The sequence below is a fragment of the Ciconia boyciana genome, chromosome 13, assembly GCF_034638445.1.
Source record: "Ciconia boyciana chromosome 13, ASM3463844v1, whole genome shotgun sequence".
Taxonomy (NCBI): domain Eukaryota; kingdom Metazoa; phylum Chordata; class Aves; order Ciconiiformes; family Ciconiidae; genus Ciconia; species Ciconia boyciana.
Window position 1 is genome coordinate 10,826,546 of NC_132946.1, and position 15,653 is coordinate 10,842,198.

General features: G+C 43.1%; 2 protein-coding genes across 10 annotated transcripts in view; one reads left to right on the forward strand and one right to left on the reverse strand.

Annotated features, from left to right (window-relative positions):
• Positions 1-10,743, reverse strand: part of LOC140659214 (BOS complex subunit NOMO1) — a 30,948-nt gene extending 20,205 nt beyond the window's left edge. The window contains exons 1-13 of the mRNA XM_072878569.1: positions 10,534-10,743; positions 10,020-10,109; positions 8,761-8,806; positions 8,226-8,326; positions 7,996-8,102; positions 7,743-7,815; positions 7,049-7,201; positions 5,709-5,846; positions 4,836-4,925; positions 4,103-4,208; positions 3,525-3,675; positions 1,487-1,664; positions 584-725 (exon numbers count right to left, since the gene is read on the reverse strand). Coding sequence (XP_072734670.1) covers positions 584-725; positions 1,487-1,664; positions 3,525-3,675; positions 4,103-4,208; positions 4,836-4,925; positions 5,709-5,846; positions 7,049-7,201; positions 7,743-7,815; positions 7,996-8,102; positions 8,226-8,326; positions 8,761-8,806; positions 10,020-10,109; positions 10,534-10,662 — 1,504 coding nt within the window. The 5' untranslated portion in view covers positions 10,663-10,743. The remainder of the gene's footprint in view (positions 1-583; positions 726-1,486; positions 1,665-3,524; positions 3,676-4,102; positions 4,209-4,835; positions 4,926-5,708; positions 5,847-7,048; positions 7,202-7,742; positions 7,816-7,995; positions 8,103-8,225; positions 8,327-8,760; positions 8,807-10,019; positions 10,110-10,533) is intronic.
• A 35-nt stretch (positions 10,744-10,778) lies between these two features.
• ABCC6 (ATP binding cassette subfamily C member 6) overlaps positions 10,779-15,653 on the forward strand; it is a 31,036-nt gene continuing 26,161 nt past the window's right edge. For 8 of the 9 annotated variants that reach the window (XR_012045034.1, XR_012045032.1, XR_012045033.1 and 5 more), the window contains exons 1-5: positions 10,779-11,341; positions 12,652-12,828; positions 13,187-13,312; positions 13,965-14,102; positions 15,177-15,302. Coding sequence is in view for 4 of the 9 variants with exons in the window: in XM_072878567.1 (XP_072734668.1) it covers positions 11,288-11,341; positions 12,652-12,828; positions 13,187-13,312; positions 13,965-14,102; positions 15,177-15,302 (621 nt within the window). In the remaining 5 variants the exon portion in view is untranslated. The remainder of the gene's footprint in view (positions 11,342-12,651; positions 12,829-13,186; positions 13,313-13,964; positions 14,103-15,176; positions 15,303-15,653) is intronic. The other variant, XM_072878566.1, reaches the window with a different exon arrangement.

The window sequence follows — 15,653 nt, forward strand, 5'->3', positions numbered from 1 at the left end:
GGGTAAAAATGACAAAAGTCAAGCTAGAATCACCATCTGCTGAAATCAGTGGGTAATCAAGGAAAATAGCAGGAAAGAGGACCTTAGACTAAAATAAAGACAAAAAGCTTATGAAAGAGAACAGAGATTGCCAGCTTCTGTTAACAGCCTGAGCCTCTATCCTGCAGGTTTTTACATGCACTGCTTTTTTTTTTTTTTTAATTGTTTTTTTTTGCCTCCAGTACTTCTCTGATTAATGTACAGTATCCCTAGTGTCAGCCAGGAGCATTTCCTTCCAGAACTTACCCATCTTCTGAGGAAGGCAAAGAGATCAGAATTCCTTCCTGAGGAAGGAACGCTCGCTTATTCCTAGCAAGTATTAGAAATAGGTACATAACTTTACTCCAAACTTTATTAAGGTACCTTATTAGGCTGTAAGGTCTCCCAAAAAAGAGCTGCTTTACCTATGTGCCTTTACCTTAATTTACTTATCTGCTGATGGGGCTAACCACAGCAAGTGTCTTGACCTAAACAGTACTCATTCACACACACAGTGCTAAACTTCTCTGTTCCAGTTTCCACTTCACTTTCAAAACTGGCTTACCTAAACAAGAGATCTTCCCCGAGACGGATGCCAAAAACTGAGAGAAGGTCACATCCATTACTGGTCTGTCTGTAACAGTAACAGGGAACATTTTGGGTTTCAAAGCCAATCCTGCTCTGGTCTCAGTCTCTGGAATAATTACCTGTAGAGTATATGACATCAAGGCATCACCAGCTTTTAAATACCAGTCCCAAAACACCCACTCTGCTGAGTTCAACCCACTTATCCAAAATTAGAAAATGGAAATTTACTGTAAATCCCAGGCAAAGCAAAACCAGCCTCCCAAATACACTTTTCAAAATTCAGTATTAAAAATCCTCCAAAGAACTGCAATAAAACTGAGCTAAAAATCCTTCAAACAGCTCAGTTTCAAAAGTCTGAGTGAATTCCACTTCAGGATGTACTGCTGCTTCTACATTAGGCTATTTCATTACCTCTAAGGACAGTTAGAAGCCTTATAACCATGCACTTCCTTCCAGACTACACTATCTCCCACAATGCGAAATTCATGGTGGTTGTGCTACAGGTTCTGCTGTGACCTATAATCTCAGGAACCATTTAGGCACCTGAGAAAGGTACATATTACATGTCTCACTCACAGGATAGCATATTAAGATAAGAAGTGATCTAAGGGACATCACAGCTAAGAGGAGAGAGAGATAAGAACTTTTGACCTCAATGGCCTGATCTCCTTTTAATAAGGGTAAAGGACAAGGAGCATGGGAAGCTCAGCTTATTAAGAAAAAAAAAGGCAAAATAACTGTCATCGTTTAAATAGTGCAAACAGGAGAAAAGGACGAGGAAAATCTAAATTCAACTTCTCAAATTTTAGAAATTAAATGTTCAAAGTCTTCTAAAACCTCGTGATAGTTCTACAATGAAGAAATGGAAGCTCATTCTTACCTGAACATTGTATGTACCCGATTTTGCCTTAAAACAAAATGCCCCATGAGGGTCAGTTTCTGTTGTAACCAGTGATGCTTTGTCCTTGTCTTGAGGCATCATGGTTACCTTGTATTTACTAATCTGTTTGACTGTGTCAGGGAAACGAGTTACTGAGATACGGCCACACACACTGAATCTGTTAAATAAAAGCCAGCCATCAGAATAAGTATCTTGATTTGACAAAGCTCATTAAAAAATACTTGTTTTAAAACTTCCTTAAAAAGTAAACCTCACTATGTTGAGGTACTAACACATGAATTGGAATGGATTTCTCCTGAAAGAGCGTTCATATCAAAGAGATACTATAAGCGAACACAGTGGGGCAAGTGCAAACTCATGTACGATTAATGGGATCTTTTCTTTTACAATGACGTCACCATGACGTTATGTTTTTATTTCCAAGCAACTTGCTTCACTCTTCCCCCCCCAACCAACCCAAGCCTTTTTTCTTTTTTCCTTTTTTTTTTTTTTTTGCTGGGCAGGCAATTGACTTAGGATTGCCATCCCTCAGGTTTTAAATGTTTGAAATGTTTTGTGTCAAATATGATAGGTAATTCACTTGAACACAACCCTAGTACACCTACGTTTGTGAAAACACAAGACAATGACAAATTAGAAGCTGTTAAGTTTTCCTTTTCACCTTCAACAGCACAACATACTTAGTGACTGAAAAAACCATAACTGATCATTTAACAGCATGCAGGGTTTTTTTCTAATTAACTGTGCTGGTTTTGGCTGGGCTGGAGTTAATTTTCTTCACAGTAGCTAGTATGGAGCTATGTTTAGGATCTGTGCTGAAAACAGCGTTGGTAACACAGAGATGTTTTAGTCCCTGCTGAGCAGTGCTTACACAGAGTCAAGGCCTTTTCTGCTCCTCACCCCACCCCACCAGCGAGGAGGCTGGGGGGGCACAAGAAGCTGGGAGGGGACACGGCTGGGACAGCTGACCCCAACTGACCAAAGGGATATCCCACACCATATGGTGTCGTGCACAGCCCATAACGCTGGGGGAAGAAGGAGGAAGGGGGGGACGTTCGGAGTGATGGCGTTTGTCTGCCCAAGTAACGGTTACGCGTGATGGAGCCCTGCTTTCCTGGAGATGGCTGAACACCTGCCTGCCCATGGGAAGGAGTGAATGAATTCCTTACTTTGCTTTGCTTGTGTGCGCAGCTTTTGCTTTACCTATTAAACTGCCTTTATCTCAGCCCACGAGTTTTCTCACTTTTACCCTTCCAATTCTCTCCCCCATCCCACCATGGGGGGAGTGAGCAAGCAGCTGGGGGGTGCTTAGTTGCCGGCTGGGGTTAAACCACAACATTAGCTAGCTAAGTCTGCATGAGCTAGCTGCCATTTGCTTCAGTAAATTCCTAGTTTTCACTTCTCTGGAAGGTTGCCACTATTTTCTCCTCTGCGAGAAGCTCCTGGACAGAGAACCATGCCCCTTTTGTCTTCCTCAGCTCACACTGTATCTCCCACCACTGCCTTACACTCCCAAAATCATCCTGTTACCATCATACAGGCTTATGCCCACCAGTCAAAGAATCACAAACAAGAAAAAGACAATATATATATGACAACTACGACCTTGAGAGTAGTAATAAAATGTTGAGGTTTGGTACAACACTGCACCAGTTATGTAACTCCACTCTTGCACAGAAGGAGGGTATCTGAAGTGCGGCATCAGCGGCAGAAAGCCTTTCTGTTCCTTTCTTGGTTCACATACAGTTCTATAATTGCTCAATATACCCACGTCTTAGCATCTTCATTTGCAAGGGAGAGGTTATTAAGAGGGTGCTCTAAGACTAGTATTGAACAACATACTGTGGACAAAACATTACCCCACAATCATGCTGTCCTATTTACCTTGAATTTCTCAAGCAGTATTTAGCTTCTGACAACAGTATGCAAGTCTGGGCATGACATGCGAAAGGACCACCCATTTTCAAGACCTTGTCCACATATCACATTACATTTTCATCATGACACCAGTACTTACCCTGTTGCAATGATGTTTGCTAGCTGAGGTGTATTTGGTGCAATCTTCACTGTAATAGTATCAAAGAAGAGATGCTCTTTCCTGGCATGAATTGTGTATGTACCTGTTGTTATGTTCTCAAGGCGGAAAGAGCCATCAGCTTTTGTTTTTACTGTAACAAATAAAGAGATGAGTTAAAAAACAGAGCATGTCTTGACTGTCTATCCTTATGCGTCAAAAGAGCTAGAGGGCATGCACTGCTTTAAGCTATTTTTAATTTACATTGCATAACAAAGAAACAGTATTATGCTTTCTTACTAAACCAACCTTCATTTCTGTATTTCAAAGCACAATTTGGCATATGGTTGAAAGAAAATATAAGAAATTTTCTACAGCAAAACAAATTAACACCTAATACTCTCATCTACTCAGAAAATGCAAAATTAATGAACTGCATGAAAACCAGTTTAATATTTCAAACAAATTGCAACAGAAGTAGTGTATTTTCCTGAAGGCTTAATTCTATCTCATACACTAGTCCTGTAATTAAGCTTAATACAGGCTTCCCTGTAGCAACAAAGACCAAGACCACTGCATACCTTTGATCTGATTGTTCAGAGTCACAGTGGCATCAGCAACTCCTTCTCCTTCAGGAGCATTCAACACCCTTCCTGTGACAGAGAAACCCATCACATGGAAAACAGGCTGGAAATAGGCAAAAAGTTAACATTAATCTTTACTCAGTAAAAGCAAACACACACCTACAGCAATCAACATCAACTGTTTTCCCCACGCACACATATAAAGGAAATTTATTTCCAGCTTTAGAAAAAAAATTTACCAGGATAATCACACTGAAAGTACATATCAATCTCCAAGCATACTGTTCCCCTAAGTACAGGAACAGATTCTCAATTTATTTGCACCAGTACAGTTCAGAAGGCCCAAGTCACAGATCATAATGCCGTTACACAAGGCACTCTGCAAACCATACAAACTTACAGGCTCTTCTCCAGAGATTTGACAATCTGAATGAGTAAATTTAAGCAGCCTGAAAAATTATTGCCTGTTTGCAACATGCATATGAAAGTGAACACAGTAAACAGCTTTTCCCTATTTTGTTTCTTCCTAGGTAAAAGGGACTGAAGTGTAGAAATACAGCATGATGCCAGATATTGTCTTCTGCCTGCTGTGCAAGAGGGTATGCGTAACAAATGTCTTCAAACTTCTTACAAAGAAGTTTTTCCATAATACACCTGCTTTCTGCTAAAATCAGTTATACTTTTACAGGAATGAATGTCACAAAAAGATTATTTCCTCTGAATGTCTTACCTCAATTTGTAAACTGTCATGCTCTACAAGGAAGTCCAATCTAGATGGAGCAACATCAAAGGTAATTCTCTCTCCCCTGTAGAATGGTATCTGAAAGAAGACACATCGTTTTGACTGCTAAGAAGCTATGATGACAGAATTGTTTTCCTTTACCATTTTCCACGTCCTTACCATCAGACACCTCTACTGACACCTCTAAGGGTCAAAAGGGCTGCAAACTTCCTGGAAAAAATAACTCAGAGGGATGGAGACAAGAATAAAGGCAATATTTCAAGACTGTTTGATGGAAACTATATGAGATTATCTGAATAGACAGAAAAGTAACCCTCTACTCAGAATACAGCAAAGGTACTTGAATGTGCAAGAGCTTACAGATAGGAGACTATATGATTGCTAGAAGGGTTAAAGGAATGAGAGAAGTTTGAATCCCACTTCTAGATCATGCGGACTGAGAATGCAGATCATTCTAGGCAGTGCACAGACAACCATGCTCCCACACTACCCGGACATAATAAAGAGAATGGGCAAAAAAGAAAACAGAGAACTTAAAGGACATGAGGTGGCTGTAGTCAACTGAAACTTTCAGTCTCCCAGCAGCCTCTAGGAATGGTTCTGTGACTGGACAATGTATTCAAGTAATTCAGAGCCTGATCTGCAAATAAGTCCTTCCTCAGAAACCACATCACAGATCCCTATCACAGCAACTTACTTCACTGTCATAGGTTGGAGGTTCCTATTCTAATTATTTCATCCAATTCAAAATATTTCAGCTATTTCTGTTTTAACAGCTACAAAGTTATGCATGATCGAGTTTAGAAAATGAAAGTTAACAACCCAATGGATAAACAAGCAATGAACTTTCCAGCTACTTACCACAGTGTATGTCCCACTTGGCAAAGAAAGAAAGCTGAAAGATCCATCTTCTTTTGATACAACATTGCACAAATAGGATAGAGACTCATCTCTTGACTGGAATCCATCCACAGGAGACACATTGCAGCCCACAACATCCTGCAGCAATAAATGCAATACAACTTTTTTCCAGTGGGAGAACAGAGAAAATAATTTCAGGGGGGATGTAGGAGAGTTCAAAATAATAGTAGTGTGTGAATAGTGAATAGTAAATGCGAATGAAGGATGGGAAGTACAAAACCATTTTAGAGGCAAAGTTTGATAGCATGGCTTACAATTCACGTATAGGTAAGAGAGGAAAAAACAAACAATAATCTACTTCATGGTAACAAGAACAGAAAACTGAGAAATTCAACATCCCCCAGTACCCCAGAACTGCACTGCATGTCTTAACATTAACTGACTTCAGTTCTGTGGACAAGGTTAACATTACAGAACAGAGCTCTACTCTACATAAAAAAATCACAGTATATGACCAAATGTTTCACACTCATTTCATAACACACTTTTAAGGCAGTAATAGAAGCTGCTGAACTTTGTCTTCACATCAAGAGGGCAAAGAGCAATTAAGACATCATGCTGAAGACAAATTACAGCTACCGTACAGTGAATTTCAGGATTTGTCTGGCAATATCTTGTATCCTGTGCCAGAAGCTGGTCTTTCACCATGGAGGAGTGTCATCCTCAAGAGGGAACACATTTACTAACCAACATTTAGCATGCAAAAAGGTGTAACTGGAAAAATATTGTCTTTAAATTGTAGTCCTTAACCCTGCTGACCCACAGGGAATATACAGATCAGTAACATGCTGTTAACCATATTATATTTTGCACTTGTTACTTGCTTCAGTTCAGGTCTTAGTCTTCTATGTCCCTGGACAGCCTAATTGTTGAGGAACCTGGTTGTTTAAAACAATAATGAAGAGTTCCAGAGAGCTGAAATTAAAAGAATTTTCTAATTTCTTGTGTTCTAAAAAGATGTAGATCTTAAGCCTCAATTTTGCCAACATTTAAACAGATAGCTACTGTGTTAAACATCTGAGTAATTCCATGGAGGTCATGTGAAAATTCAGCATGTACACAAATGTTGTATTACAAGGGCCTTGTTGGAAAACAAATAAATAAAATTAATAAAAACAAACAAAAAATACAGCTTGAGGGGTTGTACAATTTATGTTTTCTATAAACTAATCTCAATGAAGGACAGAGATGAGTAACAGGGCAGTATGAATCTAAAAGCTATTTAGCTTCTTCTTATTTACATCCATACTCATATTAAAAAGGTACTGATATACCATTACCTCTTTAGTGACTGAAGAAGAGAAAAGAAGAAACATGACCCCTTTCATTGGTTCTCCATCACTCCTTACTGACCCAGAAACATTGTAGCCGGCAACAATCAGAGGGCTAGCAGCATAAGCATTAGAACTCGTCACCCGTACCACAGTGTTTGACTGAAATACAGAAACACATACATTTTCATCAAAAGTAGGCATTAGAACTCATTTACAGCACATAAATAACAATCAGAAGCTGTATATTCAACAACAGAAACAGAGACCAGAGCAGTAGTATTCAAACAGGGTCCACAGGCTATTCAAAACACAAAAACACTAAAGCAAAGATACTTTGCAAAACAGTATTTTTCCTGCTTCACTGATTTAGGAATTGGTCAGGATCTCAGAGCTCCTCAGAAAGCAAGCAGTCTCAGAGGGAAGGATTAGAGCACCTGCTATAATATTCAAGCTCCTGCAAAATGTATAGGACTAGAAGACCGAAAGCAAGAGCTCATTTGCCAGTCGTTCCCTGGCTGACTCCACTATCTCCAAACTGGGCCTGCACAAGGCAGTTTCTTGACTATTTAAATTAAATTTATGAAAATTCCATTAACCTGGTCCACTCACAAAAACCCTTCCTCACGTTAGCTGATCAAGACAAGGTCTAGCAGATCCGCCCTCACTAAACAGGTAAACCAGAACTTTTGTAGGCTCTAACCTCTTTCAACATCCAGGTAGGATGAGATGCAAAGATTTCATATTCGCCAGGAAGCACTTTAAAGAAAGCAAACCTGTAAGGCAAGAAAGGGGTTACGTCTCTTCAGAAATAGTCACAAACATTTGTTTATAGAAAAACAATTCAGACTCTATACACGTTAGAAAAAATATTTCAGAACTACTATAATCCCAGTCAATATGGCAGAACTGAAAGTATCTTGTGTAAATAAGCAGTATGTACCACCCACACTCACTTTCCTCCAGGTTGTGTAATAGTTGCTTGTATGTTTATGTCATTGCCAGCATTTCTCAGTACAACCTGGACTCCAGCAGGACCTAACGTCTGACCTTTGCTGAGAACCTGTCAAAATGAAGAGAAACCAGAGTATAAATGGATAAAAATAACTTGCAGAGCTGAAGTAGAATGTTTTTATGAAGGCAGAATTAGCATAAGATAGAATAAATAAAGATAAAGGACTCTAACCTTTCCGTTCACAGAAAACCCTGTGAACACAAAGTTAATATCACCTCCCTTTGTGCAAATGTCATTAATGCCATCCACATGGATGTCTACACTGGTTGGTTCTGGAGGGGAAGAACAATGAAACAGCATGGTAGTTAGCGAGAGAGCAATCATGAAGCAATTCTACTTCAGCTTTACAAAACTCTCACAGAAATGCATTAACTCAAGCACACAACTGTTGCTCTGGAAATCTTGCCTCAGCAAAGTGAAAGCACCCACAAATCCTGATGTTGAAAATCCTCTTTCCCTCTCCCATTGCAGCCATTTCTGTCAAAAACCCACATTCCTTCAAATCAGTTCATGGGTTACTTTGTCAGTGTCTACCTTAGAGCTCTATTTTCCTCTAAGTAAGTACATTTTAGTTATTAAAACCATACAGTAGGCCTTATCTCTTTTGAAGAGCGCTTGATTTTCCCTGCCAACTGCAAGTTAGAGATAGTTAAGTCCCACATTGCAGATACACCATCCTATTGTAAGAAGACATACAAGCACTTACCGAAACTCCACCCTAGGGGAGGCTCAATTTTAAGAATGAAATCCCCCTAAAAATAAAAAAGCAATAACTGTCTTCACTGATCTAAATTCAATTTAGCTAAAAGATTAAAAAAGTCAGAACACAAGCATCATGCTGCAGAGAGTAACACAAGACTCAACTGTCCCATTCTCCTTTCCTCCTACCTAAGAGACTCTGTTCAAAGAAGCAGCAATATCTACCCAGACAGGCTGGGATGCTGGGCTCACATCCAGCCAGCTAAGAGCAAAAATTAAGTATCATCATATTTATACTGGTTCCAGACCACCAGACCAAATCTGGCTCATGTTCAAGGAGCTCAGTGTTAGAAAGTGTTCAGATCTATCTCTACCTGCCCCAACAGATGTGCTCTAAATCAGCCTTTAGTATTTCCACTAGGAGGTCCCACTCAACCATTCTGCCCAAACACAGGATAACGAAATTTCAATCCTCTTAAAAGCTCTGCACCAAAAGGTTATTTATCTACACAGAGATCCTCTTTAAATCAGTGGGCGCCACATATGTTCTGCCACATATCTTCTGAAGCTCATCCATGGAAAGGCTCAAAGACCTAAGACTGAAAACACTGATATCAGAAAGCATCTTACAGTCTTAGATTTGGAAGGGAAGGATTTATTTCTGATCCCTAAGTTAACTAGCTCTTTAAAAGAGCAAAACGCTTAGGCCATCTGAGGGCAGCTTGTATTTAATTTGAATGTAAACATTTTTCCAGTCTAAACAAACATCAAACTTCTGATACATTCTGAGCTTCCTGTATCATTATTTTCTTAAGACATTTTTAATATCTGCAATTAGTCATTCAAGTTATTTTTAATTCAGTCATATCAAAACATTCTCATACAGATTTATTTTCATTTCTATAAATAGATAACTGAAAACTTTATCTGTACAATGTATGAACCCCTACTTTTTGTGAGTATTTGTACAGCTGCTAGCACATGGTTGTTGGCAGAACTCACTCTCCCAATGCTGCAGTCATTCAGATAAATAGCACAAACACAACACTGCAGCTAAAGTTACCTGGCTTTTCTCACGATAATACTTAGCACTGAGAAATAAAATCGTTGCATTACAAAAAGAAACAGTTGAAAGTTTGGTCCAAAACAAACTAAATTATGTCCCGATTCAAATGTTTCGTGGGTGGGTGTTGTTCAGACGTTTAACCTGCCGGCAGCTCCCGCCTCCAGCATAGAGAAAACAGTGCTGGTATTTCAGTTTCTTACCTTATCATAGAGGGGAATCATGAAATACCCATTGTTTGGAGCGCAATCTGTCTGGTATTTCAGAGTACCATGTTTTGTATATAACTTAATCTAAAAGAAACAAACAAAAAAAACATATTTTAAAAAACATGAGCAAAGTTGAAACCAGGCATCCTCTAGCCAAGTGCTTTTACGCAGCAGCACCCGCGTGTCCCCAGGGGGTAACAGGGAAAAAGTATATTGCAAGAGGACCACAATCTGCCAGGCACAGCCGGCAAAGAGTTCAGTCCCGGGCTCGGAAGAAGATGCTTAAAGAAGAGCCCCACTTCAGCCGAAACCACCCCGCAACCACAGTCAACTCAAACAGCGGCCAGGGTAAAAGGGCTTCAGTGACGCCGCGCGGCCAGACCCCCAGGCCAAGCCTTTACAGCCGGACAGAGAACAGGGTGCGAGGGCCGCCAGGCGCCCTCCTCCGGCTCCAGCCCGGGCCCCGGCCCCGGCCGGCTGAGGGGAGGGGAGGGGCGGCGGCGCCCACCTCGATCAGAGAGTAGTTGATCTCCACGTCGGACTTGACGAAGCCGCCGCAACCCACGACGATGTCCTCGGAGCCCCGCGCCAGGGCGCAGCAAAGCGCGCAGAGCAGCGCGGCGGCCCAGGCCCGCATCCCGCCGCCTCCCTGACTCAGCGCCGCCCGCCGCGCTGCCGGAAGAGCCGGGCCGAGCCGGGCCGGGCAGGGCCGGCAGGTGCTGCCCCCTGCCGGCCCGGCGGGCTGAGGGGGGCCGCTCCCCGGTGTGGGCTGTCCCACCTCCGCCGCCAGCTCTCCGCAGCGCGCTGCGGAAGCCTCACCGGGTCCCTCCGTGGGGCTTACCCCTCCTTCGTTCGTGCGGCTCCCGCGTGATGCAACGCGCCGCTACCCGCGGCGAGGCGGTACGGCGCCCCGCTGGTTACCCGCCTGCCGTATCCCGCTGCCGGGGGGCTCCGCCTCGGCGCTCTGCTGCTGCCGGGCTGCACCAACCCAGACGTGTCCCCGAGGAGCTCCCGGCCGGACTTTGCCCGCCGCCCCCAGCCGGGACCGGGCGCTCCGGGGCCCCCGCCAGTCCCCCATACGGCCGGCGGGAACGGGGCTCTCGGCCGCTGCCCAGTGAGGAAACGCCTGTCCCGCCGGCGCTCAGGCGCGCCCCGGGGCACCGAGCGGAGGCTCCGGGGCCGCAGGCGGCCCGCCTCCGCCGGCTGCCGAGCCGAGCCGCGACGCCCCGCCCGCCCTCTCCGCGGGCGGCTCGGCGGGCGCCATGGCGGCGGGCGGTGCGCTGTGCGGCTCCGGGGAGGGCTCCGCCGGGCTCTGGGTGAGTGCGTGAGGGAGCGAGCGCCGCGGCACCGGCCCGCCGCCGGGCCGCCCCCCCCCGAGGCCCTGTCAGAGCCTGACCCGGGCCGAGCACCCCGCGGGGGAGCGAAGGGAGCGAGCGGTGGCGGCCGCCAGCCCCGGCCCGGCCGCGGGGTGCGGGCTCCTGCTGCGTGGGGCCCGGAGAGCCGCTCCGCGGGGCGGCACCACCCGGGTACCCACGGGCCCTCCTGCCGGGTAGCAGTTGCCAGCGTGGTTTTTGAGTAAGGCGGCTGACCCACCGTGAGCGGTGAAGCGTATTGCCATTAGAGGTTGCTGGTGTTTTGGACTTTGCTTCCCACGGACAAGTTTTCACTCAAACAGAGAACAGCCTTTATCCAGTTACAGTAAATTTGATGAGAGTTGCGTGGGAGCGTGCAGTCCGGCTGCACTGTGGGAAGGGTATTGAAATTAGTCCCTTTATTGTCTTCACAAAGTATCTGCTGAATGACCCACTACAGAGATAAATACTTTTGAAAGAGCTCTAATGAGTTGATCGGTCCAGACTCACACAGATTTCCATCCTCAAGATTGATAAACTCCCATAATAATTTGTGAGCCGTTAATCTGCTTCCTCTTTTCATCAAGTGATTCCTTCACCCTAGCCTCGCTTTGCATCCTATCCTCCACATAAAGGACTCAAACCAACTCTACAAGCTGCTGAAGAAAAAATACCCTCACCTGTTCATCTACTTACCATTTGCTGTATTATTAGTATTATTATGTTAGCAGATGAGACCCAATTTGTTCAGTCAAAAAAATTACGGAAGGATTATAAACACAGCTGAGGAAATGCAGTTGCGATGCAGTTTATGCACTAGGACACTTCTTTCCTCCTAATCTCCATTTCACCAGTCATTCCCTACTGACTATTCTGACGGTTCCCAAATGCCAATAATCTTTTTCATTCCCAAATTACTTTTTCTCATTCCACATTCAATAACTTAAATTTCCTCTCTTTTTTTTTTCTCTCTAGTTGTGATACATGATGTCCTTTCTTTGGCATCTTTCACTTTTCCAACCTTTTTTTTTTTCCTCTTTGTACTTCCATTCCCTCCAAAACACTACTGCTGAGTCCTCCCTCCCTCCCCTGTGACACCTTACTATTCTCCAGCAGCTCCTCTGTTGCCAAATGTTTTTTACATTTGAAACCCTAAATCAAATTCCTCTGACATTATAGCAGATCTCAGTTGTAGCATTAGCAACTTGCATTAGCTGGTGAAATTCTGCATACATTAGCTTTACTGTTTCACTTCTGTGTTGATTCTGTGACAGGATGGGAACCAGACATGGTATACAAACACCCCCAGATTTACCTGGTGCTTTGAGAGTACAGTCATTGCTTGGATCCCTTGTGCCTATCTTTGGATCTGTTTTCCTTTCTACTACTTGTATCTTCGACACAAAAACAAAGGCTATATCAGGATGTCCCACATCTTCAAAACCAAAATGGTAAGGGTGGAGGATGGGGTTTGATCCTAGCATTATCACAACCCTGATGCAGAACTTAATTTTTCTAAATCATTAACTCTTTTCTGATGATCCGTCTCGGTGTTTGCTTTGACACTTGCTGACTCAGGTGAAGACAGGTCGGTATAAATCAAGTAAAGTTTTAGGAAGAACTGTGATAAGACCTTCTCCCCTGTACTTCCATTCGGCTCCCCACTACTTCCCGTAATGCTCTCTGTCCCAAACCTGCTCTTCCGCCTCTCCAGTCTTACCGCCCAGGCTGCCTGGAGCATTCAGTTCAGTAGATAGTCCCATCATGATTTCAGTCCATTCCAATGTGTGTTTGCTGTCTCTGCCCCAGGTCCTTGGATTCATCCTGGTAATACTGTGTTTTTCTAAAGTCTTCTTCATACTGTGGGAAATAAGCCAAGGAATCCCACGGGCTCCAGCATTCTTCATTAGCCCTGTCGTGGTGGGAATCACAATGGTAATTCTTCCTTTTGTTTTGTCTGCATGTGGCCCAGCTTAGCCCTCCTGGGGCGGATCTTGGATTTCCCATGTTTCTCAGTATCTTTGAGCACAAAGATAGCTGCTGGGGAGTAGAAGGCTGGAGATGCGCTTTGTGAGTTTCTGCTGTGTGACGCAGCAGGGGTTTGGAGTTGGGGCAGACCACTGGCTCTACAGCTACGATATAGGGCCCTGTGGGCAGAGGACACCTCGCAAGAGCTGAGGTAGCACTAGTGTTTAGAAAGAGGTCTCACAACAACAAGACAAGATCTAGTTTCTCATAACCATGGTATGTGATTTAGTATGGCTTAGAATGAAATGGGATTTCTGTTCAACCTAAGTGCCTATCCTCCCCTTACGTCATTGTGTCTTCATAGCCTGGATCCTCCTGGCTTGTTGCCCTACCTGTAGTTTTATTACTTGCCTTTTCTGGAGAGACATTCTTGAGTGCAAAATTGCACATAATGCTTTTCAGTTTTAGCCTTTTAGGAACAATACTGCAGCTCTGAACATCTTGAAATGTTTGGGCAAGAAACTAACTGATTTTTCTCTATTATATCCATTCATTTGATAATAATGTTTGGCATTCCATTACCAGCTATTTATTTGGACAAATTTGTACTTCCTCGCAGATCCTTGCCATGTTCCTTACCCAGGCGGAAAGAATGATGGGCATCCAGTCTTCAGGCATCCTGTTGATTTACTGGCTGCTCTCATTCGTGGCTGCAGTTGTGATGTTTAGTTCCAAAGTCCGACATGCCCTGGAAGGAGTAAGCGAAATCACATATCTTTAACGTGCAGCGGTATGAAGTCTCTAAACAACAGGGTTCTTTTTGCCTTATTGATTGTGAGGTGGAGAACCAAATTTCTCTCTTAAGATATGTGCTGAGAAAAATGACTGATGACACTTTGTCATCTCCATCCATGTTATCCCTTTCAATGTAGACAGAGTGTGGTTTTATGAGAGCTTGGCAGACTTCATATATGAATGAAAACAAAATGAACATAAATGTTGTCACTAAAGACTGGCCTTACGCCAGATTGTATCAGCATAAATACGTTGATACACATTTTTATTATTTGGATATTTGTGGTGAATATTTATTTGTGGAGGAGTGCTAGCTGGGTTTATACATCTGAGACTTACTGTCAGTGGCCATTTTCCTCAGGCTAACAGTTGTACCTTTCCCTCCCAACAAGGAATAAACAAAAGTTTGTTACCTGTGTGTTTAAGTAATAGGGGACAAATATGCAGCCACTAAACAAAAGACAGTTGGGAACTTGCTTGTTCCTGCTGTGTTGAATGATACTCAGGCACCAGGCCTCTTGTAGAAGTAACACTTTGCCACTTCTTGCTACCAAAATACAGTTCCAAAAATACTCAGACTTTTTCCTTGGTTTTTCTCATTTACAAAATTAATTAGAGCGCCCTTCATGGAGCCCCTTAGACACACCATTTATAATAAAAACCGGCAGCTGCTTTACTATATCAACAACTCATCCCCCTAGGTGAGGAAGGAGCTTGTATCCCTCAGAGCACCCAGAATTCCCTGAATAATGATGCAATGCGGACATCTGACTTGACTAGACTGCTATGAAGCCTCACGATAAAACCGTCACTATAAATAATAAATACGTCCATTATTTAGCATTTTCCGTTTAGCATTCCAGTTTCAGGAGTTATCTATTTAAGTAGCTCTACATCGCTACAGTTTAAATAAATGCACCTCATGCTTCGAACCAAAACTCAGAGCTTATGGCTGGTATAACATGAGAAGCCATCTTTCTCTGCTGATTTCATATGAAGGTTCTTACCTCATTTTCAACAGTATTCTGTTTTGTAGGGCTTCCTGGAAGACCATTTCCACCACGTTACAACTTACCTTTATGCTAGCCTGGTGCTAGGAGAACTTGTGTTATTCTGCTTAGTTGATCACCCTCCCTTCTTCTCTCAAGCTGTCAACAATCCTGTAAGTATAACGTAGCTTTTCATAATGCATTGCTTCATTGCTCAACCAGGAATTTAAATTTATGGGGATACACAGGAACATGAGTATCTGGGAGATGTAAGATGCATCATTCTGTATAAAGGCCAATGGTTTTAAAAGGTAACCGGCAGAATTTGGGATAACAGTACTCTGTCTCTCTGTGTATGTTTTGAAAAACTAAAAACCTCTTCTATCCATACTCATGTTTATTTTCATTGAAACTAGTAGGTAGGGCTCATACCGCTTCCCCATGCTCTCCTGTGCAGCAGGACTCTATTTGAGGTATGAGTATGGCAGAGCTCAGTGCTTCAGAAAATAAATGTCTTTGGGTAT